Source organism: Manis javanica, chromosome 15, assembly GCF_040802235.1.
Source record: "Manis javanica isolate MJ-LG chromosome 15, MJ_LKY, whole genome shotgun sequence".
Lineage (NCBI taxonomy): Eukaryota > Metazoa > Chordata > Mammalia > Pholidota > Manidae > Manis > Manis javanica.
Genome location: NC_133170.1, coordinates 54263635 through 54290537, shown reverse-complemented (window position 1 = coordinate 54290537; position 26903 = coordinate 54263635). Strand labels below are relative to the sequence as shown.

The window sequence follows — 26903 nt, the reverse complement described above, 5'->3', positions numbered from 1 at the left end:
AATATATTTAAAGTATAAAGCAAAAAGAGGTGACAAGAAAATTACCTTATGTTTAAAACTCTAAATAACCCACAAATTTGGAAATTATAATGGAAATTCAAATACAATGTGACTTGAACACTAATGAAAATACCACATATCAAAGCTTATGCAATATAGCTAATAGTGATTAATGGGAAACTTACAGCTTTAAAATAATACATTAATGATGAAAGTTGAAAATTATTAACCAAAGTATATCACGAAATAAAAACAAAACAAAACACCAATAAACTCAAAAAAGTGGGAAGAAGTAAATAAATTGAAATCAGTGCAATAGAAGACAAATATATAATAGAGATAATCAACAAAGTCAAAGTTTCTTTGGGTTAAGAAATCTAATAAAATTGATAAACCTCTGACAAAACTGATGAGGGAAAAAACAAGACTATACTTTATGTTTCCCCAATAGGCGTCTTATGTTTGACTTTCTCTTCAACTCTTACATTCCAAATTCTAAAAATGTTTTCCCCTATGCCATTTTTTGGATATAATAATCCCCCAGGAACTATGGTCAATACTCAATTACCGGGAGTAACTGAGGACAGATTTGGGACTTGGGAAATTAGAATTTTCTGATTCTTCTAAATTTCTATTTCTTTCCAAGTACTTTTTCAATTAAGTTGCTATAGAACAAAAACAAAAACAAACAAATAACCTGAACTTAAAAGCACTGTGATAAGAGATTCCCCTTCCCAGCATTTACTATTTGTCAAAAATAGTGGCTAGTATGAGATACCCTGAAAATAGGACTGGGGAGAGGGTAATGTCAAGAAAAGAGATTTAGTAAGGTAAATACAAGATAATCAGCCATGGAAAATTTACTTAGTTATGTAAAGCTTTCAAGAATCCCTGTCACCTTTGCAATTATGATTTACTGAAATAACTATAAAATTTTATGATTAATGTAAGTAACTGCAAATATACTTACAGTACCACCTACTATTCTTCCTAGTGGATACCATGCTCTTTCATCAAACCAATTTAAAAATTCATAGAACCCATGAGACGCAAGATGATGTGTTGATCTATAGTTAAACCTGGAGAAAACAGGAAAAAAAGAAATGTTATAAAACTTTGCTTACTAGAAAGAAGTAGCTCTATCTTTCTAGTATTATATTTTAAATATAAATGTTTTTACATTTAGCTCTATGGCTACATAAAAATCTCTTTTATAGCAATTCCCTCAAATAGAATAACAGATAATTTCCCAAAGAACAGGCTTATACCTCTACTATGACCCAAACAAAGCACCTTCCCCACAAAAAAACCATGCCTATGAAACAACTGCTTAGGTTACAGGTGGTAGATGGCTATGCATTTAAAAAAAGAAAGAAAGATAGAAAAGATGATAGTACACAATTCACCAAATGGTCAAAGAAGTAAATGACTCTCAAAAGATTAAGAACCACTTGCAGAAGACAACATCAAAACAAAAGGAACACACTCAACGTAATTGTCTCCAATTATACAATCCCAAATTCTGAAGGAATAAAGAATAAATTATAATAACACTAAAACCAGAAGAGAATAAACTACAATAGCCCTGTAAAACAAGGCTATGACCTTAAGGAATGAGAAATTTAATCAAAGAAGGACTAAAGATCACTGAGGAAAATGAAGAAACCACAGCCCAAACTGCAAGCAGAAGTAAACTGCAAACCATGGGCAGAAGGGTGGGGATGGGGGGCAAGGAGGCAATTTCAGGGATATTCAAAGTTTAGTAGTATAAAGCAGCTATGAGGGACAGGAGAGAATCCTCAGGCAATGACATTAGGAACAGTGAGACAGGTGGATCTCCATCCTTGACCAGTGCCAAGCAAGGAAGTGGATGTAGACAAGTAAGCCAAAACTCAGAACAATGCTGGGCAAAAAGATATGAACAGGAAATCCTCACATCCAACATCAGTTTGACATACCCTTCTCAGCAGCAAGTCATGATTCTCACTCCCACAATCACTAGACACACCCACTGTAGTATTTTTAGACAGACTTGAACTAACACAAAAATAAGCACATATCCAAAAATCAAACATTTGAGAAAAGTAGGCAATATGAAAACTAAGCATCAGTATCAACAAAAGGAAGAACAAATACCATTGGAAACAGAAATAAGAATCTTTTCAGAGGGCTAAGACAAGCTACTGTAGCCTATGGGATAGTAACAAAACAGAGGCTAAGAGTATGCAGGTGTTAGAATACTGGCTGCATTTGAGTATCTCAGTTCCACACTTACTACCTATATGTCATGCATGTTGGCTGAGCAAATTATTGTTCTCTGTGTTCTAATTTCCTCATCTATAAAAGAGGAGTAACAATAGTATCTATGTCATAAGGTAGCCAGGATGAATGAGTAAACAACACCTCTCTAAAGCACTTGGAGGCCACTGCTACTATAATTATGAAATAATGACTTATGATAAAATAACTAAGTTTTTGAGTGCCAAAAATGATTGTCAAGATAAACAAAGTAAGACTAAATAATAAAAAGGACAACAATGAAAAGCAAATTAGAATAAAATAGAAAACATTCTGAGGACTGTTATCAGCAAGATGTTGTAAAAGGAGATAACAGCCTTCATCTCCCCCAACAAACAACAGTTAACAGCTATCCATTAAGGAAAATAGCCCTTGGAGGGCTCAAGAGTACAGTTAAGACCACAGAGCAGCACAGTGGCACAAAAACTGGAGAATAACCACACAGAAAAGATCATTAGGGAAAAAGGCTTAGCTGAGACATCTGGAGACAGGAACAAAGAGCAGAGGCCATCAGTATCAGCCACATGATGGGTGCCACAGCAGTCCCCATAGTCTGCTCTGTGGAGAACCTAGACAGGCTTTTCCATTGAGGACCTTAAGAGCCCCCACAACAGCCACAGATTCCTTGCAGCCTTCACAAAGAAGGACCCTGCAGTGTTCACTGGCACAGACCCCAAGTGGCCTGCTTCCCACCAGGATAACTGTAGTGTTTATCACTTAGGTAACCAAAAGCCATTGCTGTCTGGAACAAAAGCCCAAACCCTGGGGGCTACTCCACCATCAAAAAGAAGGAGCTGCTCTTTCACTGCCCAAGAACCAGGGCTGCCATACCCCTCTAATCCCGTAAATGATCTGGATCCCAATGCCATTACTGCTCTGTGAGTGCTTGCACTTCAGACCCTGGCTCCATCGCTGCTTCTTGTGTGCCTGCACTCTGATCCCTCCCTAGCCCCATGGCTAATCCATGAGTGCCCATACTCCAGTCCCTGGCTCCATGGCTACTTCATGGGCACCCATCAGTACCATCACCACTAGGAGGGAGCCTGTGAACTGGACCTGGTGCCAAGAGAGATTCCCTTGGCCATGACAATCCTCTGTGGGAGAAGAGATAAGGAGGTCTCACCAGCCCTAAGGACACTTATAGCCTTGGCCATTGAGGACCCTTGCAATCTTCACTGACACTGTAGGATCTGAAGAATCAAAAGTTAGCATAAGTACAGCCATCTTAAGGCCTAAATACCACCCCCTAACCCAGAAGAAGCAAAATCATTAGAATCTTGAAAAACAAGTTAGTTAGCCTGTGTCAATTGTAGTGACCTTTCTGTGTCAATTGTAGTGACCTTTAGTTAGCTAACCGTAAATCAGTTAATCATACACGCCTAGCTTATCTTACTAGAACCACCCTAGACATTCCGTAGGTGATCTCATCTAATCAGACCCCAGGATGTGGCGCCAGCAAAAGATTTATGAGCCTATAGAAAAAAACTCTGTATTGTGATTATGGAAAATTTTACCCCTTTTGAAAATACTATAAAACCTTCTGCCTTAGTGTGCTCGGGGTCCTCGTTGAGACCCGCTGCGACGGGCTGACGTGGACCCCAGCTAGTTGGCTTCTGAATAAATTCCTCTTGCTTGTTGCATCAAGAAACGTCTTTGGTGAGTGATTTGGGGCGGCGCCTTCCTCAGGGGAATCCAACAACACTAACTTCAGCTGTCAGAGCAACAGAGACTACACCTCTGGTTCTTCTCTGGCGCAAAAACTGCTGCAGCCTATCCAGCCAGCATGCTCTTCATACCCACAAGTGGTCTTCCCGACCAATACCACTCCATTAGATGTGCAGACATCAATGCAAGGCTACAAGAAACTTGAAAAAAAAAAATCAAGGAAACATGGTACCACCAAAGGAACTTTACTATTTTTCAGTAACTGGCCACAAAGAAATAGATCTATGAATTGCTTGACAAAAATTTCAAAATTATTGTTTTAAGCAATTTGAGCAAGTTAAAAGACAACCCAGAGAGACAACAAAACCTGATCAAAATGAAAAGTTCAGTAGAAAGACAGAAATCATAAAAAAAGAACCAAAGGGAAACAATGGAACTAATAAATACAGTGACTGAATGAATGAAATGAAAAATGCAGGAGAGAACATCAAAAGCAGACTTCAACAAAGAAAGACTAAAATCTGTGAACCAGAAGACCGGTTACTTGAAATTAGCAAGGTAATGGGGGAAAAAATTTAAAAAAGTGAAAAATAGCCTACATTAATTATAGGACATTATCAAGGGAAACAAGACTTGCATTATAAGAGTCTTAAAAGAGGAGGTAGAAAGCTTATTTATAGAAATCATGGCTCAAAGCTTTCCAAATCCAGGAAGAGATATGGACAGACATTCAGGTATGTGAAATATACAGGTCCCCATACGTATTTAACCCATAGTAAGATTTCACCTAGAGACATTATAGCTGTCAAAAATCTAAGAAACAAATCTGTAGGCAGAAAGAGAAAAGAAACTTATTTCAGACATGAGAACCCATATAAGATTATCAGAGAATTTCTCAGCAAAAACCTTGTATACCAGCCTGGTATGATATGGAAAAAAAACTGCCAATCAAGAATACTTTACCTAGCAAAGCTGTCCTTCATAAAAGACTTTCCCAGACCAAAAAAATCTTAAATTCATCACTACTAAATCTGCCTTACAAGAAATGCTAAAGGAAGTTCTTCAAGCTGAAATACTTAACTAGTATAAAGGCTGAAAGACAAAAGTACTAAAAATATCTATAGCTACAATAATTTAAAACATACACTATAAGATGTAAATTGTGACATCTGTAACATAAAATGGTGTGGATGTAAAAGATATATTTTGCATGTGATTGAAGTTATCAGCTTTAAGTTGATATGGCTGTTCTGGCGATAAGCTCTTTTACGTAAACCTACAGGTAGCCACAAAGCAAAACCTACAGTAGATACACAATGATAAAAAGAATCAAAGAATACCACTAGGAAATCATTAAATTACTAAGGAAGACAGCATGAAGAATGGAACAAAGGAACTACAAAATAGCCAGAAAACTATGAACAAGATGACAATAGTCTTTACCTATCAATAATTACTTTAAATGTAAATTAATTAATTAAAAAAAAACATATTAAAACTAGGATCCAAATATATGCTGCCTAAAAACTCAGTTCAGCTTTAAGAACACACAAAAGTTGCAAGTGAAGGGATGGGAAAAGAAAAATAAAAGGCATCCAAGTTGAGAATAACTAGGCAGATGACACAATCTTATACAGAAAACCTAAAGACTCTACCAAATAAATGGATTCCACAAAGTTGCAGGACACAAAATCAACATTCAAAAATCTGTTGCATTTCTATACACTAAATATGAACTATCTGAAAGAGAAATTAAGAATCCAATCCCATTTACAATATCAAAAGTCAATAAAATATTTAGGAATATATTTAACAAAGGTTAAAAACTTGTATACTGCAAACTGTAAGACACTAATGAAAGAAGATGCAAACAGATGGAAAGATATCCCATGTTCTTGGAATGAAGCACTAATATTGTTAAAATGTCCATACTACCCCAAGCAATCTATAGTTTCAGTGCAATCCCTCATAAAAATTCCAATGGTATTTTTCTCAATAGAAAAAATAAACAAAAATTCGTATGGAACTGAAAAAGACTAACAATCTTGAGAAAGAAGAAAGCAGGAAGCATTACACTTCCTGATTTCAAACTACAGCTTTAGTAACCAGAACAGTATGGCATTGGCATAAATAAGAGACAGACAGAGAAAGAGAAAGACATAGACAGAGAGCCCTGGAGCAGAATACAGAGTTAAGAAATAAACCCATACATATACCATCGACTAATCTTTGGCAAGGATGACAAGAACAAATAGTGGAGAAAGGATAGTCTTTCAATTAATGGTGTTATTAATTGTATATTACATAATAAAATTGGGCCCTTATCTTACACTATACACAAAAATTAACTTGAAATGGATTATAGACTTACATGTAAGAGCTGAAACCATGAAACTCCTAGAAGAAAATAAAGAGAAAAAATTCCCTGACATTGGCCTTGGCAATGACTTTTCTTTTTTGGATATAACACTGAAAACACAGGCAACAAAAGCAAAAATAAACAAGTGGGATTATATCAAACTAAAAAGCTTCTGTACAGCACAGGAAACCAACAAAATGAAAAAGAAAACCGGAATGAGAGAATATATTTGCAAGCCATTTATCTAACAAAGGAGTGAATATCTAAATTAAAAAAGGAACTCTCCCACTCAATAGCAAAAGACAAAAAACACAAATAATCCAATTTAAAAAAACAGATCTGAATAGACATTTTCCCAAAGATGTACAAATGTCCAACAGGAAAAGGTGCTGAACACTAATAATTACCAGGGAAATGCAAATCAAAACCACAGTAAGATACACCTCTCACCTGTCAGGATGGCTATTATGAAAAAGACAAGAGGTAACAAATGTTGTCAAGGATGTGGAAAGGGAGCCCTTAAATACAACTGGTGGGAATGTAAACTGGTACAGCCATTATAGAAAACAGTATAGATGTTCCCCCCCAAATTAAAATAGAACTACCATAAGATCCAGCAATCCTATTCCTGGGCATATGTCTGGAGGAAATGAAATCAGTACCTGGAAGAGATATCTGCACTCTGATGTTCTGCAGCAATATTCATAGTCAGGGTATGGAAACAACCAAAGTGTTTGTTGACAGATGAATGGATAAGGAAAATGTAGTATGCATATATCATTATATGTATATATTATTATACATATATAAATGGAGTATTATTTGGCCATAAAACAGAAGAAAATCTTGCCATTTGCTATTTGTGATAACACGGATGAAATTGGAGGGCATTATGCTAAGTGAATAAGCCAGACAAAGAAAAATATTGTATGCTATTGTTTATATGTGGCCTTTTAAAAAAAAGTTTAACTCAGAAAAAGAGTACAATGTAGGTTGACAGGGGATGGAGAATGGGACAAATTGGGAGAGGTCAAAGTGTAAACTGTCAGTTAAAACAAGTTATAAGGATTTAAATTAAATTTAACCTATAATTTAAAGTTCAAAGAGTAAACTTTCAGTTAGACCATCACTAAGTTTTAAGCATAGTGATTATAGTTAGGAATACTGTGTTTATACTTGAAATTTGCTGAAGAGTAGATCTTGAGTTCTCACCAAAAATAAATTAAAATAATTTTCGTTTTGATTGTGAGGTAATGGACATGTTAAATTATGATAATCATTTTTGCAATGTCTTATGTGTATCAAATTATCATGCAATATACTTTACAAATATATAACATTAATTTTATCTCAATAAAGCATCAGAACTTAAGAAGGGAAAGCCCTCCCATAAAAAGGTGTTTTAAACCCTTAACCTTTGTGCCTTGAATAAAGTAGAATCTCAGCTTAAAAGGAATCTACAAGAAGTTTTAACACTGAAAATAAGGTCCCAACACTTGGACTGACTGTTAACAGTAAAAACCAGAAATAGCTGAGAGGGACTCAAATGAGTTCACAACAATCAGAAACTATAGGAGGTAAAGTACCATATTTTATCAGAAATCAAGTACACAACAGGAAAAGTTAATATTCCCAAAACTTGTGAAAGCAGAATTTTAATGAAGGAAGCCTAGCATTTCAGGAAGAATCAAGGTTTTAAATTTAAACATAGTTTTTCACTTAAGCTGACTCCAAGAGATTGTTTTAAAAACTAAGAAAGATGAGATTGTAACTTAATAATCAAAGTTTTTTATGCAATACTTTAAACTTCTTATTTTACCAAATTCTTGAATCTCTCCCTCTGCTGAATTACTCTTACCCTTTGGCTTTTATAATTACTGCCTCCTGATTTTCACCACATATCTTCACCATTTTCTCTGTTTTCTGTAGCACATTCCACTACCCAAGACCTTATTAACTCCCCAAGAAATGTCATTAACAACTGGGTCTTCAATTACTAGTTATGTCTAGAATTTGCCAATGTTATCTCTCTGCCTACATGTTTCTTTTCCTGTGCAGGTAACAAAGATACCTCAAACTCAATATCCAACTAAATTCATGATCAGACTCCTTCCTACCAACCCCCAAGACAAATACATACACTGCTTTTAGTGTTCTTGGCCACCTAAATTGAAGAAACTAAGAATCTGTCATCTGTCAAATCCTATACACAAATCATAATCAAGTTGTCATTTTACTTAAATATCTCTGAAATTTGTCCACACTTCCTAATCCGATACTAGTACTCTAATCCAAACTATCTTTTAACTAGATTACTGCAGTAGTCCTTAACTCCTCTCCTACATCCATTTTGCCAACCTCATACACACCTTTTCAAAATGCACATGTGTTCATAGTGCAACCCTCTGTTGAACTATTCAAAGGCTTAAATCTCAAAATTAAAGGAAGTATTTCAATGCAACTAATAAGGAGAAAAAAGCCGCAGTTGCAGTACTTGTTTCAGACAAAACAGACTTCAAAACAAAGAAACTAACAAGAAACAAAGAAGGACATTACATAATAATAAAGGGGTAAGTCCAACAAGAGGATATACCTATTATAAATACCTATGTACCCAACACAGGATCACTTACATATGTGAAACAAATACTAACAGAATTGAAGGGGGAAACAGAATGCAATGCATTCATTTTAGGAGACTTCAACACACCACTCACTCCAAAGGACAGATCTGGTTGAAAATAAGTAAAGCGACAGAGGCACTGAACAACGTATTAGAACAGATGGACCTGATGGCCATCTACAGAACACGCCATCCAAAAGCAAAAGGATACACACTCTTCTCAAGTGCACATGGAATATTTTCAAGAATAGATTATATACTAGGCCACAAAAAGAGCCTCAGTAAATTCAAAAAGATTGAAACTGTACCAACCAGCTTCTCAGACCACAAACGTAGGAAACTAGAAATAAATTACACAAAAAAACCGAAAGAGCCCACAAACAGATGGCGGCTTAATAAAATGCTTTGAAATAATCAATGGATCAATGACCAAATAAAAACAGAGATCAAGCAATATATGGAGACAAATGACAACAATAATTCAACACCGCAAAATTTGTGGGACGCAGCACAGGCTGTGCTAAGAGGGAAGTATATTGCAATACAGGCCTACCCCAGGAAAGAAGAACAATCCCAAATGAACAGTCTAAACTCACAATTAACGAAACTAGAAAAGGAAGAACAAATGAGGCCCAAAGTCAGTAAAAGGAGGGACATAATAAAGATTAGAGCATAAATAAATAAAATTGAGAAGAATAAAACAACAGTGAAAGCAAGAGCAGGTTCTTTGAGAAAATAAACAAAACAAAATAGATAACCCCCTAGCTAGACTTATCAAGAAAAAAAGAGAATCTATACACAACAGAATCAGAAATGAGAAAGGAAAAATCTCTATGGACACCATAGAAATACAAAGAATTATTAGAGAATACTATGAAAAATTATATGCTAACCAACTGGACAACCTAGAAGAAATGGACAACTTTCTAGAAAAATACAACCTTCCAAGGTTTCTCCCAGGAAGAAACAGAAAATCTGAACAGACCAATTACCAGCAAGGAAATTGAATTGGTAATCAAAAAACTACCTAAGAACAAAATGCCTGGATCAGATGGTTTCACTGCTGAATTTTATCAAACATTTAGTGAAGACCTAATACCCATCCTCCTTAAAGTTTTCCAAAAGGTAGAAGAGGAGGAAATATTCCCAAACTCATTCTATGAGAACAACATCACTCTAATACCAAAAGCAGGCAAATACACCACAAAAAAAGAAATCTACAGACCAACATCCCTAATGAACATAGATGCAAAAGTACTTAACAAAATATCAGCAAACCGAATTCAAAAATACATCAAAAAGATCATCCATCACGATCAAGTGGGATTCATCCCAGGGATGCAAGGATGGTACAATATTAGAAAATCCATCAATATCATCCACCACATCAACAAAAAGAAGGACAAAAGCCACATGATCATCTCCATAGATGCTGAAAAAGCATTTGACAAAATTCAACATCCACTCATGATAAAAACTCTCAACAAAATGGGTATAGAGGGCAAGTACCTCAACATAATAAAGGCCATATATGACAAACCAACAGTTAACATTATACTTAACAGCGAGAAGCTGAAAGCTTTTCCTTTAAGATCAGGAACAAGACAAGGATGCCCATTCTCCCATCTCTATTCAACACAGTACTGGAGGTCCTAGCCACGGCAATCAGACAACACAAAGAAATAAAAGGCATCCAGATTGGCAAGGAAGAAGTTAAATTGTTCCTGTGTGCAGATGACATGGTATTGTATATAAAAAATCCTAAAGAATCCACTCCAAAACTACTAGATCTAATATCTGAATTCAGCAATTTGCAGGATACAAAATTAATACAAAGAAATCTGTTGCATTCCTATACAATAACAATGAACTAGCAGAAAGAGAAATCAGGAAAACAATTCCATTCACAGTTGCATCAAAAAGAATAAAATACTTAGGAATAAACCTGACCAACGAAGTGAAAGACCTATACGAGACACTCATGAGAAAAATTAAAGATACCAATAAATGGAAACACATTCCGCGCTCATGGAGAGGAAGAATCAACATTGTCAAAATGGCCATCCTGCCTAAAGTAACCTACAGATTCAATGCAATTCCTATCAAAATACCAACAGCATTCTTCAACGAACTAGAACAAGTAGTTCTAAAATTCTTATGGAACCACAAAAGACCTCAAGTACCCGAAGCAATTCTGAGAAGGAAGAATAAAGCAGGGAGGGATTACGCTCCCTGATTTCAGCTCTACTACAAAGTCACAGTAATCAAGACAATTTGGTGCTGGCACAAGAAAAGATTCATAGACCAATGGAACAGACTAGAGAACCCAGGTATAAACCCAAGCATATATGGTCAATTAATATATCATAAAGGAGCTATGGACATACAATGGGGAAATGACACACTCTTCAACAGCTGGTGTTGGCAAAACTGGAAAGCTACATGCAAGAGAATGAAACTGGATTATTGTTTAAACCCATACACAAAAGTAAACTCAAAATGGATCAAAGACCTTCATGAAACCATAAAACTCTTACAAGAAAACATAGGCAAAAATCTCTTACACATAAACATGAGCAACTTTTTCCTGAATGCATCTCCTGAGGCAAGGGAAACAAAATAAAAAATGAACAAATGGGAGTACATCATGCTAAAATGCTTCTGTACAGAAAAGGGTACTATCAGCAGAACAAAAAGGCATCCTACAGTTTGGGAGAATACATTTGTAAATGACATATCTGACAAGGGGTTAACGTCTAAAATATATAAAGAACTCACACGCCTCAACACCCAAAATGCAAATAACCCTGTTAAAAAGTGGGCAGAGGATATGAACAGATCCTACTCCAAAGAAGAAATTCAGATGGCCAACAGGCACATGAAAAGATGCTCCACATGGCTAATTATCAGGGAAATGCAAATTAAAACCAAATTACAATGAGATATCACCTCACACGGTTAGAATGGCCAACATAGAAAAGAATAGGAACAAATGTTGGCGAGGATGTGGAGAAAGGGGAACCCTCCTACACTGCTGGTGGGAATGTTAACTAGTTCAACCATTGTGGAAAGCAGTATGGAGGTTCCTCAAAAAACTAAAAATAGAAATACCATTTGACCCAAGAATTCCACTCCTAGAAATTTACCCTAAGAATGCAGGAGCCCAGTTTCAAAAAGACATGTGCACCCCTATGTTTATAGCAGCACTATTTACAATAGCCAAGAAATGGAAGCAACCTAAGTGTCCATCAGTAGATGAATGGATAAAGAAGATGTACATATACACAATGGAGTATTATTCAGCCATTAAGAAGAAAACAAATCCTACCCATTGCAACAACATGGATGGAGCTAGAGGGTATTATGCTCAGTGAAATAAGCCAGGCAGAGAAAGACAAGTACCAAATGATTTCACTCATCTGTGGAGCATAAGAACAAAGCAAAGACTGAAGGAACAAACAGCAGGAGACTCACAAGACCCAAGAATGGATTAACAGTTGCCAAAGGGAAAGGGACAGGGGGTGGGGGTGGGTGGGAAGGGAGGGAGAAGGGGAATAAGGAGCATTACAATTAGCACACATAATGTAGTGGGGGGTGGGGGGCACAGCAAAAGCAGTATAGCACAGAGAAGACAAGTAGTGATTCTATAGCATCTTACTACGCTGATGGACAGTGACTGTAATGGGGTATGTGGTGGGGACTTGATATTGGTAGGAATCTAGTAACCACAATGTTGCTCTTGTAATTGTATATTAATGATATGAAAATAAAAAAAATGCTTTCCCAGTTTGGAATGTATGCAGGTATTAAAAAAAAAATTAAAGGGAAGGAACCTCTACTTCTTCACATAATCAAAGTCACACATACTCGAGTTCTTACATAACCCTACTGTCACCTCACACCTTACTTTCCTCCTTTTTTCCATATACAGTAGTTCCCCCCTGTATCTTTGGGGAATATGTTCCAAACTCTATATATACTATGCTTTTTCCTACACACTCACTTATGAGAAAGTTTAATTTATAAATTAGGCACAGTAAGAGATTAAAAATAACAAATGACAGAACAATCACAACAACATAATGTAATCAAAGTTATATAAATGTGGTCTCTCTCTCAAAGTCATCTTATTGTACTGTACTCACCCTTCTTTTTGTGATGATGTGAGATAATAAAATGCTCACATAATGAGGTGAAGTGAGATGAATGATTTAAGCATTGTGATGTGAGCTAGACTACTACTGATCTTCGGACAATATATTGTCAGGAGGATCATCTGCTTCCAGATCTTGATTAACCATGGGTAACTGAAACCGTGGAAAGCAAACCAGTCCTCATCCTTCAGTCCCTCTGTCTCAGGATCTCTGGACTGCTAATTCCCTCCCCCTGTACCACTAATTTCTCCCCTTTTAACTGAATAACTCACCCTTCAAATGTCACATTTCTAAGGGATGCTGCTCTGACAGAAAAGATTCAGGGTTCGTATCTTTCTAGCACTTGTCACAATGCAATTTCACATTAGTTTACTTGGTTAATATTTACCTCAGTAGATAAATACTCCCACAAGGACATCACTGTGCTTCCAACATGTAGCACAGAGTAGCCCTCAAATATTTGTTGAATGAATAACTGATTTCATAAATGTTTTTAAATGAAGATGAGATACAATCAAGATAGCTTTCCAAATAGCTACCTAATGTCAATTTTAAATGGTAGCCCCAAAGTTAAAGACTAACACCACCTAATTTATACTTCCTGAGATTCAAGCCTGAAGGCAGAACTAAAGAGTTAAAAGTCAAGCAAGATTATTAAGATTCTATTGAAAACCTAGTCAAATTATTTAAAAACTAAACATCCATGTAATTAAAATGTGTCTACTTTTGTTTTATACCAGGATCAAGTCACTCCAGGTATGCAAGGCCCTCACAACTCCCTTAGGGATTCCTACATACCCATTCTCTTTGATCTTCAGTTAACTTCCTCCTGCCTGAAAAATGCCATTGTTTCTCCATCCTACTTTTTAGCTCACCTTCCAACCCATCACTACAAATATTCTGAATGCCCTCATGGTCCTCTCTTATCTCCTGGAAGTGAAATAACAGGACTGTAAAGGGTAACACACTCTTATTTCTTGGGGCTCTTTCAATGTAACAGCAGTCACTATTTTAGACCCATAACACAGTACCCCTTTTTTCTCCCCTCTCCGCATAGGATACACCACTCAACTTACCAGCCCTGTGTGATAGCTACATTAACTGAGTATACAAATAAATAAAATGAGTTCTTGTTGCTTAGCAGCATTACCAACACTTAGGATTATCAAACTTTAATTTTTGTAATAATGATGACTGTGTTGACATTTTCTTATAGTTTTGATTTGCATTTCTATGGTGTCTCCTGAGGTTGTACACTTTTTGTGTACTTACTGGCCATTAAAATTTCCTTTTTGGTAAAGGGTGTACTGAAGTACTTTGCACATTTTTTTCTTGGTGATTTGAATAAGTTATTTCTATGCTTGGATACTATTCTTTTGCCAGTGTAGAGGTTGTAAACTTCTCTTATTCTGTGGGTTCTCTTTTCACTCATAATGTTATTTTTTAACAAACAGAAATTTTTGACATAAACCTAATTTATCAATTTTTTCCTACAGGGTTAGTGCTTTTTTCTTGGTTAGAAAAGTCCTTTGCTACACCTAGATCATAGAATATTGTTTTTTTCTTCATGAAAATTTACAGTTTAAACTTATTTAGATCTTTAGTATGTCTGAAGTTGATTATGGTTAAGAAATAAGTGGTTCAACTTTTTTATTTTCTCCCCATAAATAATTGTTCCCACATCATTTCTTGAAATAATTATCTTTTCTCCATTGCTCTAAAGTCCCACCTCTGTCATATATTAAGGGTTCATTAACGTGTATATCTATTTTTGCATTCTATTCTGTTCAGGTGATCTTATGACTATCTTTGTACCAAAACATACAACTTTTATTATGAGAGCATTAAATTAAATCTTGGCATCTGGCAGAACATTTGTTAAGTGCTTTTTATTTTGTGCCTCTGCATTTCCATATAAACTTTAACATAAACTTGTCAATTCCACCAAGAACACAACAACAACAAAAATGTGGGGTTTTGACTGAAAGTTCATTAACTGCACACATCAATTTGGAAGGATTAACATCAACTCATCAACTATTCCATAAATACAATTATCTTCTTCATATAGGTCTTCTTAATATCACTCCAGAAAATGTATAATTTCACCTTAGAGTCTTGCACATTTTTGCTTAGATTCATTCCCATCTCAAATGGTTTCTTCATTTATTTTTAAAAATCTGTTTCACATATTGACAGGAATCTCTTGATATTTTTACATTAACTTTGTGACCAGAAACCCTGCAAATGCTTATTAATTATAATAATTTCTGACTAGACTCCTTCAGACTTTAAATTTAAAAATCAATAAACATCCCTGTGACAATATTAAAAAGAGACAGATATCTCAAAGACTACTTGACAAACTTCAGGTTTTTAAAGCTCTGTTGTAAGAGGTATTTTGTTCCCATCTCATTCTATCCTATTATCATGTCTTATAACTGACAATCTTTTCAATTAGTAGAAACTACAGATAACAAATACTAATTTCATTCACAGTTAAGAACTTAATTGAAATAGTTAAGATATATAATATGAAAATCCAAGATCAAATAAGTTACTTCACTGCATTTGAACGTTAAAGACACAGAACCTTTATTCCAATAAAATCTTGATGAAAAATTAAATCATTTTTTAAAGACATTTAAGCTCAGATTCATAACATTTTATTTACAATCAGTAAGAACAAATTCTTTCAGTGAACTAAGAATCTTTAACTTGAGGTTACATATCCTAAGTTTCAAAGATGCTAACCATGTCATCTAATTTATTTGGGTATTATTTTGGTTCCAAAATTGTAAAATTTTGACTCACAGATATGAGTCAAAAAGTAATCATTTAAAAAACTTTTTCCTTGGCGGAGCCAGGATGGCGGCATGAGTAGAGCAGTGGAAATCTCCTCCCAAAAACACATAGAGCTATGAAAATATAACAAAGAAAAATCTTCCTAAAATAGAGACCACAGGACACAGGACAACATCCAGACCACATCCACACCTGCAAGAACCCAGCGCCTTGCGAAGGGGGTAAGATACAAGCCCTGGCCCGGCGGGACCCGAGCGTCCCTCCCCCCGGCTCCTGGTGGGTGGAAAGAAACCGGAGCGGTTTTTTTTTTTTGGCGAGTGCTTTTTGGAAGCCTTAAAGGGACAGGGCCCCCGTGGCTAGGGAGGCAGGGTGGCGGGACCGGTGAGCGGGTGCCTGGGACCGGTGCCTGAGGACAAAGAATATCCTGCATTTTTCCCTGCGGGACCGGTGGGCGGGTGCCTGAGACCGGCGCCTGAGGAAGGAGGAAATCGTGCGTTTTTCCCCTTTTTTTTTCTCTTTTTGGCGAGCGCTTTTTTGAAGCCTTAAAGGGACAGGGACCCCGGTGCTAGGGAGGCAGGGCGGTGGGACTGGTGAGCGGGTGCCTGGGACCGGCGCCTGAGAACAAATAATATCCCGCGTTTTTCCCTGCGGGACCGGTGGGCGGGTGCCTGAGACCAGCACTTGAAGACGGAGGAAATCGCGCGTTTTTCCCCTTTCTTTTTCTCTTTTTGGCGAGTGCTTTTTGGAAGCCTTAAAGGGACAGGGACCCCGGTGTTAGGGAGGCAGGGCGGCGGGACTGGTGAGCGGGTGCCTGGGACCGGTGCCTGAGGACAAAGAATATCACGCGGTTTTTCCCTGCGGGACCGGTGGGTGGGTGCTTTTTGGAAGCCTTGAAGGGACAGGGACCCTGGTGCTAGGGAGACAGGGCAGCAGGACCAGTGAGCGGGTGCCTGGGACCGGTGCCTGAGGACAAAAAAAAGAATCGCGTGTTTTTTCCTTTTTTTTTTTTTTTTCTGTTCCCTCTCTCATTGTTGCTGTTGTTGTTTTGGTTTGGAGAGTGCTTTTTGGAAGTCTTAAAGGGGCAGGACAGGTCACTAAGACCAGAGGCAGGGAATCTGGGGATCTCTGGGCACTCTAACCCCCTGGGCAGCAGGGAGCACAGAGGACCCTTACAGAGATAAATAGCCTCCCGGCCGCTCCCCCGCCAACAGGGCTCCACCATTTTGGAGGAGCAGCCCCAGCCAGGCCAAGCCCACAGCAACAGCGGAGATAAACCCCATAGCAACTGGGCAGGAAGCAGAAGCACTGTCTGCGCACAGCTGCCCAGCACAAGTCACTAGAAGTCGCTATTCTCCCAGGAGAAGGCCACAAACCAACAAGAAGGGAAGCTCTTCCAGCGGTCACTTGTACCAGCTCTGCAAACTATCTCTATCACCATGAAAAGGCAAAACTACAGGCAGACAAAGATCACAGAGACAACACCTGAGAAGGAGACAGACCTAACCAGTCCTCCTGAAAAAGAATTCAAAATCAAAATCATGAACATGCTGACAGAGATGCAGAGAAAAATGCAAGAGCAATGAGATGAAGTCCGGAAGGAGATCACAGATGTCAGGAAGGAGATCACAGAAGTGAAACAATCCCTGGAAGGATTTATAAGCAGAATGGATAAGATGCAAGAGGCCATTGAAGGAACAGAAGCCAGAGAACAGGAACGTATAGAAGCTGACATAGAGAGAGATAAAAGGATCTCCAGGAATGAAACAACACTAAGAGAACTATGTGACCAAGCCAAAAGGAATAATATTCGTATTATAGGGATACCAGAAGAAGAAGAAAGAGGAAAAGGGATAGAAAGTCTCCTTGAAGAAATAATTGCTGAAAACTTCCCCAAACTGGGGGAGGAAATAATCGAACAGACCATGGAATTACACAGAACTCCCAACAGAAAGGATCCAAGGAGGACAACACCAAGACACATAGTAATTAAAATGGCAAGGATCAAGGACAAGGAAAGAGTTTTAAAGGCAGCTAGAGAGAAAAAGGTCACCTATAAAGGAAAACCCATCAGGCTAACATCAGACTTCTCGACAGAAACCCTACAGGCCAGAAGAGAATGGCATGATATACTTAATGCAATGAAACAGAAGGGCCTTGAACCAAGGATACTGTATCCAGCACGACTATCATTTAAGTATGATGCCGGGATTAAACAATTCCCAGACAAGCAAAAGCTGAGGGAATTTGCTTCCCACAAACCACCTCTACAGGGCATCCTACAGGGACTGCTCTAGATGGGAGCACCCCTAAAAAGAGCACAGAACAAAACACACAACATATGAAGAATGGAGGAGGAGGAATAAGAAGGGAGAGAAGAAAAGAATCTCCAGACAGTGTATATAACAGCTCAATAAGCGAGCTAAGTTAGGCAGTAAGATACTAAAGAAGCTAACCTTGAACCTTTGGTAACCACGAATCTAAAGCCTGCAATGGCAATAAGTACATATCTCTCAATAGTCACCCTAAATGTAAATGGACTTAATGCACCAATCAAAAGACATAGAGTAATAGAATGGATAAAAAAGCAAGACCCATCTATATGCTGCTTACAAGAAACTCACCTTAAACCCAAAGATAAGCATAGACTAAAAGTCAAGGGATGGAAAAACATATTTCAGGCAAACAACAGTGAGAAGACAGCAGGGGTTGCAGTACTAATATCAGACAAAATAGACTTCAAAACAAAAAAAGTAACAAGAGATAAAGAAGGATACTACATAATGATAAAGGGCTCAGTCCAACAAGAGGTTATAACCATTCTAAATATATATGCACCCAATACAGGAGCACCAACATATGTGAAGCAAATACTAACAGAACTAAAGAGGGAAATAGACTGCAATGCATTCATTGTAGGAGACTTCAATACACCAGTCACCCCAAAGGATAGATCCACCGGGCAGAAAATAAGTAAAGACACACAGGCACTGAACAACACACTAGAACAGATGGACCTAATAGACATCTATAGAACTCTACATCCAAAAGCAACAGGATATATTCTTCTCAAGTGCACATGGAACATTCTCCAGAATAGACCACATACTAGCTCACAAAAAGAGCCTCAGTAAATTCCACAATATTGAAATTCTACCAACCAATTTTTCAGACCACAAAGGTATAAAACTAGAAATAAATTCTACAAAGAAAACAAAAAGGCTCACAAACACATGGAGGCTTAACAACATGCTACTAAATAATCAATGGATCAATGAACAAATCAAAATAGAGATCAAGGAATATATAGAAACAAATGACAACAACAACACTAAGCCCCAACTTCTGTGGGATGCAGCGAAAGCAGTCTTAAGAGGAAAGTATATAGCAATCCAGGCACACTTGAAGAAGGAAGAACAATCCCAAATGAATAGTCTAACATCACAATTATCAAAACTGGAAAAAGAAGAACAAATGAGGCCTAAAGTCAGCAGAAGGAGGGACATAATAAAGATCAGAGAAGAAATAAACAAAATTGAGAAGAATAAAACAATAGCAAAAACCAACGAAACCAAGACCTGGTTCTTCGAGAAAATAAACAAAATAGATAAGCCTCTAGCCCAACTTATTAAGAGAAAAAGAGAATCAACCCAAATCAACATAATCAGAAATGAGAATGGAAAAATCACGACAGACTCCACAGAAATACAAAGAATTATTAAAAACTACTATGAAAACCTATATGCCAACAAGCTGGAAAACCTAGAAGAAATGGACACCTTCCTAGAAAAATACAACCTCCCAAGACTGACCAAGGAAGAAACACAAAAGTTAAACAAACCAATTACGAGCAAAGAAATTGAAACAGTAATCAAAAATCTACCCAAGAACAAAACCCCAGGGCCGGACGGATTTACCTCGAAATTTTATCAGACACACAGAGAAGACATAATACCCATTCTCCTTAAAGTGTTCCAAAAAATAGAAGAAGAGGGAATACTCCCAAACTCATTCTATGAAGCCAACATCACCCTAATACCAAAACCAGGCAAAGACCCCACCAAAAAAGAAAATTACAGACCAATATCCCTGATGAATGTAGATGCAAAAATACTCAATAAAATATTAGCAAACAGAATTCAACAGTATATCAAAAGGATCATACACCATGACCAAGTGGGGTTCATCCCAGGGATGCAAGGATGGTACAACATTCGAAAATCCATCAACATCATCCACCACATCAACAAAAAGACAAAAACCACATGATCATCTCCATAGATGCTGAGAAAGCATTTGACAAAATTCAACATCCATTCATGATAAAAACTCTCAGCAAAATGGGAATAGAGGGCAAGTACCTCAACATAATAAAGGCCATATATGATAAACCCACAGCCAGCATTATACTGAACAGCGAGAGGCTGAAAGCATTTCCTCTGAGATTGGGAACCAGACAGGGATGCCCACTCTCCCCACTGTTATTTAACATAGTACTGGAGGTCCTAGCCACGGCAATCAGACAAAACAAAGAAATACAAGGAATCCAGATTGGTAAAGAAGAAGTTAAACTGTCACTATTTGCAGATGATATGATACTGTACATAAAAAACCCTAAAGACTCCACTCCAAAACTACTAGAACTGATATTGGAATACAGCAAAGTTGCAGGATACAAAATTAACACGCAGAAATCTGTAGCTTTCCTATACACTAACAATGAATCAATAGAAAGAGAAATCAGGAAAACAATTCCATTCACCATTGCATCAAAAAGAATAAAATACCTAGGAATAAACCTAACCAAAGAAGTGAAAGACTTATACTCTGAAAACTACAAGTCACTCTTAAGAGAAATTAAAGGGGACACTAATAAATGGAAACTCATCCCATGCTCATGGCTAGGAAGAATTAATAATGTCAAAATGACCATCCTGCCCAAAGCAATATACAGATTTGATGCAATCCCTCTCAAATTACCAGCAACATTCTTCAATGAATTGGAACAAATAATTCAAAAATTCATATGGAAACACCAAAGACCCCGAATAGCCAAAGTAATCCTGAAAAAGAAGAATAAAGTAGGGGGGGATCTCACTCCCCAACTTTAAGCTCTACTACAAAGCCATAGTAATCAAGACAATTTGGTACTGGCACAAGAACAGAGCCACACACCAGTGGAACAGATTAGAGACTCCAGAAATTAACCCAAACATATATGGTCAATTAATATTTGATAAAGGAGCCATGGACATACAATGGCAAAATGACAGTCTCTTCAACAGATGGTGCTGGCAAAACTGGACAGCTACATGTAGGAGAATGAAACTGGACCATTGTCTAACCCCATATACAAAGGTAAACTCAAAATGGATCAAAGACCTGAATGTAAGTCATGAAACCATTAAACTCTTGGAAAAAAACATAGGCAAAAACCTCTTAGACATAAACATGAGTGACCTCTTCTTGAACATATCTCCCCGGGCAAGGAAAACAACAGCAAAAATGAGCAAGTGGGATTACATTAAGCTGAAAAGCTTCTGTACAGCGAAAGACACCATCAATAGAACAAAAAGGAACCCTACAGTATGGGAGAATATATTTGAAAATGACACATCCGATAAAGGCTTGACGTCCAGAATATATAAAGAGCTCACATGCCTCAACAAACAAAAAACAAATAACCCAATTAAAAAATGGGCAGAGGAACTGAACAGACAGTTCTCTAAAAAAGAAATACAGATGGCCAAAAGACACATGAAAAGATGCTCCACATCGCTAATTATCAGAGAAATGCAAATTAAAACTACAATGAGGTATCACCTCACACCAGTAAGGATAGCTGCCATCCAAAAGACAAAGAACAACAAATGTTGGCGAGGCTGTGGAGAAAGGGGAACCCTCCTACACTGCTGGTGGGAATGTAAATTAGTTCAACCATTGTGGAAAGCAGTATGGAGGTGCATCAAAATGCTCAAAACAGACCTACCATTTGATCCAGGAATTCCACTCCTAGGAATTTACCCTAAGAACGCAGCAATCAAGTTTGAGAAAGACAGATGCACTCCTATGTTTATCGCAGCACTATTTACAATAGCCAAGAATTGGAAGCAACCTAAATGTCCATCGGTAGATGAATGGATAAAGAAGATGTGGTACATATACACAATGGAATACTACTCAGCCATAAGAAGTGGAAAAATCCAACCATTTGCAGCTGGATGGAGCTGGAGAGTATTATGCTCAGTGAAATAAGCCAAGCGGAGAAAGAGAAATACCAAATGATTTCACTCATCTGAGGAGTATAGGAACAAAGGAAAAACTGAAGGAACAAAACAGCAGTGGAATTACAGAACCCAAAAATGGACTAACAGGTACCAAAGGGAAAGGAACTGGGGAGGATGGGTGGGCAGGGAGGGATAAGGGGGGGGAAGAAGAAGGGGGGTATTAAGATTAGCATGCATGGAGGGGAGGGAGAAAGGGGAGGGTGGGCTGCACAACACAGAGAGGACAAGTAGTGACTCTACAACATTTTGCTAAGCTGATGGACAGTAACCGTAATGTGGTTGTTAGGGGGGACCTGATATAGGGGAGAGCATAGTAAACATAGTATTCTTCATGTAAGTGTAGATTAAAAATTAAAAAAAAAAAAAAAGAAAGAAAGAAAGAAAGAAAAGGGGGATTACTCCTTAACAGGATAAAACTATTGGTAAATCAAAGATCAACGCATGCTTTAAATATCCTTAATGTTGATCACTTAAAGGGTGTCAGATGATCAGCTATGGAGGTACTCTTTTCTGATAATATTCCTTTCTCTTAATTAAAAAAAAAAAAAAGCAGTTACTGTGTGCTGACCTCCAATGGGTTCTGCACAGTGGTATAGAGGGCATGTCAAAGTGTGGGCAAAGGGTGTGTTTGTTTCTATGCAGAAGATCAAGGCCTAGCTTGGATACCCAGAAAATGAACTAAGATACGATATGAGGAGGAGCTTCTGGCATCAGCACTCTCTGGAGGACTTGTGCCGTGGGATGATCATCAAAAAGCCTCCACAGGGATCCGGACGATGCTGCGGTTGTGGCTGCATCCAGCCCACCGTCTCCTGGACTTGCCATAAGAAGGAGGAGGGAGATGTCTAGGCTGGCATGTACATACAGTGAGACAACGAATTTGACCAGATCTGTACTGTTGGAACTCAACCAGGAGTTGGGAGGGGTGCAAGTTGTAGCACTCCAAAATCTCATGACTATAGACTATCTATGGTTAAAAGAACATATGGGATGTGAACAGATCCCAGAAATGGGCTGCTTTAATTTGTCTGATGGTTCAAGTACAGTTGGACAATATCCATCATATCATAGATAAATTTTCACAAATGCCTAGGGTGCCTAAATGGTTTTCTTGGCTTCACTGGAGATGGATGGTAATTATAGATTTGCTTTGTTTATGTCACCGTATTCCTATTGTGTTAATATGTGTGTGCAAATTAGTTAGTAGTTTAAAACCTATACATACTTAAGGTACTTTACAAGAAGATATGTCAAAGAAATAATCAATCCTCCCATGTTTCCTTCCATATGCTACATCTATAGCTTTTCTTCTTCCTTCCTAATTACAACCCTTAAATAGAATTCGTGCCTCATATCGAATTTACCAAGTATCATAATTCCTCCAGGTGGTAAAGATACCTCGAGACAAGTGCTGGGCATAGAAGCCACAGGGCATAAATCTGCAAAGAAGTAAAAAGCTAACCTTTTCAAACAATATGGCTTCTCTCTCACTTACCAACTTTACATTTCCCTGTATGGCCCCGGAAGATGACTGGTTAGCCAGAGACAGGTAAGATTCCTCAAGGGAGGAACAACCTAAGACAGGCAGAGTCACAGGGGGGCCATCAGGTGAGAATTTGGGGATCAACAGAGGTGAGGCTCAGAACCTCACCCCCCCTGCTTTGAGAGAAATCTTCTGCATCTGTGGATGTCTTGCTGCCCGTGTCTAGCCTGGATTAATACTTAGTCCATAGGCACACACCTGATCATCTGATCATCTACATTTGCCTTCTTACAGCACTAAACTATGTTTTCTACCTTTATCTTGCATCTACCTACCACTTCAGCATTTTATTAAAAATAAAAATAATAATAATAATAGAGGGAGAAATGTGGGATCAACATATAAATCAAGTACAAAAATCAAACGAATATTCATATTTGACCTGATTGTTTATAGGTCATAATGCGTGATCAAAACTGAAAGTTTCTGTGATGAATGCCCTTGTACTGTTCACCATGTAAGAATTTATTCACTATGTAAGAATTCGTTCACCATGTAAGAACTTGTTCGTTATGCTTCAGAAGATTGGAGACTGACGAGAATTAGGCTTGAGATGGATTAATGATTGTACATTGAGCATTGACCCCCCTATACTGAATTTTATTGTTAACAACCATTTGATCAATAAATATGAGAGATGCCCTCTAAAAAAAAAAAAAAAAAAAACAACTTTTTCCTTGCTGTTAAAGATAGTGTACAATTAAATGATACACAAGTTTGTTCAAAGATAACAAAATTTTGATTCAAGACTGAATAATATATAGTTGTTTTTCACTACATGTGTCTGTACACAATGCTAAATTTATAACATTCCATGACCCTGTGTTTCAGTTTCAGTTGTTACTACAAGTAAAACCTGATTATTTTCTTTTATGTGAATTCCCAAAATACCCCAGTTGGCGTATTAAAAACCCAATCCAAACTGAATAGCCATTCTTCCAAAGACATACAAATGGTATAGGTACATGGAAAGGTGCTCAACATCCCTAATCATCAGGGAAACGTAAACCAAAACCACAATGAGATACCATCTCACAACTGGCAGAATGGCTATTATTAAAGTCAAGAAATAACAAGTGTTGGTTGGGGAGGACATGGAATAAAGAGAATCCTTGTGCACTATTGGTGGCAATGTAAATTGGTACAGCTATTATGGAAAACAGTGTGGAGGTCCCAGAAAAAAATAAAAATACATCTACCATATGATCCAGCAATTCTACTTTTGGGTATTTATATGAAGGAAACAAAATCACTATTTCAAAATAATATCTGCAGTCCCATATTCATTGCAGCATAGCCAAGGAATGGAAACAATTTAAGTGTTTTTGATAAATGAAAAGATAAAAAAAATGTGGCATACACATATGTATATGTACACACATATATACAGACACACACACAGGAAAATCATTCAGACATAAAGAAGGAAATCCTGCCATTTGTGAATATAAGGATGGGCCTTGAGGGCATTATGCTAAATGAAACAAGTCAGAGAAATACAAATACGGTATCATATCATTTACATGTGGAATCTAAAAGAAAACCAAACTCAGATACAGAAAACAGACTGGTGTTCACCCAAGAGTAAGGGGTGGGAGAAAAGGGTGAAAGTGGTCAAATGTACAAACATCCAGTTATAAGGTAAAAAAGTCCTGGGGATCTTATGTATAGCACGGTGACTATAGTTAACAACACTACTTTGTGTATTTGAAAGTTGCTAAGAGAGTAGATCTTAAAAGTTTTCACCAAAAGAAAAAAAAATTGTAACCAGGTGTGGTGAGACATTAACTAAATTTACCATGGTAATCATTTTGTAATATATACATATCAAAATCATTATGTTGTATACCTAAAATGAATACATTATTATTGTATGTTAATTTATCTCATTTAAAAGAAAAAAAGGAGAAAAAAACAAAACAAAATCCAATCCAAAACAAATATAAAAGGCATTTGGATGACCACACAACTATTCTTATGTTCTATTACAGTAAATAAACTGAAAATTAAATGTGTCTATCAACCTTTAGTTTCTCCTTCTGACTGAGCAATTTTAGTGTGGTCTTTCTCAGCTCTGGTTCATATACATAGAAACCCATCACAGCCATGCATTTTATTCTCCCTTCATCACGTCATCTTGTCAAGTATGAAATTCATTCTTGAGGAAACCTTCTCTAATATTCCATCCTATCCTCCCTAGTTCACTTTGTGCTTTGAAAACATGATGTTATAAACTCTACTCTAGTTCACCTCACAATGGAATTATCTATTCTTAGTGATTTTTGTATCCGTGGAGTATATATATCATTGTATATGTTCCTGGAGCTTCACTCATGGTGCTCAATTAATGTTTAGTTAATTCTCCTTTTTGGTATACCAGTAATTGAGAAGTAACAAGGACTTAAATTTTTGTCTTCTATTAAACTCAAGCAATTATATGCACAAAAGCAATCTTCAAATTTAGCATGCTCAATTTACATATTAAAAAAACATTTTTTAAGCTGGATGCTTGGAAGGATCCATTAAGATAGACCCTAAATTGATAACTGTTGAAGCTGAGTGATGTATACATGGAAGTTCACTATAATATTAGCTCTATTTTCATGTATGTTTGAAGTTTTCCATGATACAGTGTGTTTACACATACACACACGTATATATGTAACTGCAAAATTTACATACACACACATATACTATTTACAAAATCATATATATGATGAACATAACATATATATGTAAACTTTATGATGGAAAATTTCACTCACACACTCACTCTCATACATACAAATTAGTTTTCCCCAAAGTAAAAGTAGGTTAGCTGACTGAGAAATGATACATTAAAAGTTAGGAGGAATTCCACTTCTAGGAATTTACCCTAAGAATGCAGCATTCCAGTTTGAAAAAGAGAGATGCACCCCTATGTTTATCGCTGCACTATTTACAATAGCTAAGATATGGAAGCAACCTAAATGTCCATCAGGAGATGAATGGATAAAGATGTGGTACATATACACAATGGAATATTACTCAGCTATAAGAAAAAAACAGATCCTACCATTTGCAACAACATGGATGGAGCTAGAGGGTATTATGCTCAGTGAAGCCAGGCAGAGAAAGACAAGTACCAAATGATTTCACTCGTATGTGGAGTATAAGAACAAAAGAAAACTGA

General features: G+C 37.1%; 1 protein-coding gene across 3 annotated transcripts in view; it reads right to left on the bottom strand.

Annotated features, from left to right (window-relative positions):
- Positions 1-26903, bottom strand: part of STT3B (STT3 oligosaccharyltransferase complex catalytic subunit B) — a 109726-nt gene that overhangs the window by 51907 nt on the left and 30916 nt on the right. The window contains exon 2 of one of the 3 annotated variants that reach the window (XM_037008625.2): positions 971-1079. The exons of 1 other annotated variant lie outside the window; for it this stretch is intronic. In XM_037008625.2, coding sequence (XP_036864520.1) covers positions 971-1079 — 109 coding nt within the window. Of the gene's footprint in view, positions 1-970; positions 1080-26903 lie in introns of those variants that run through there. One more of the 3 variants, XM_073222469.1, reaches the window with a different exon arrangement.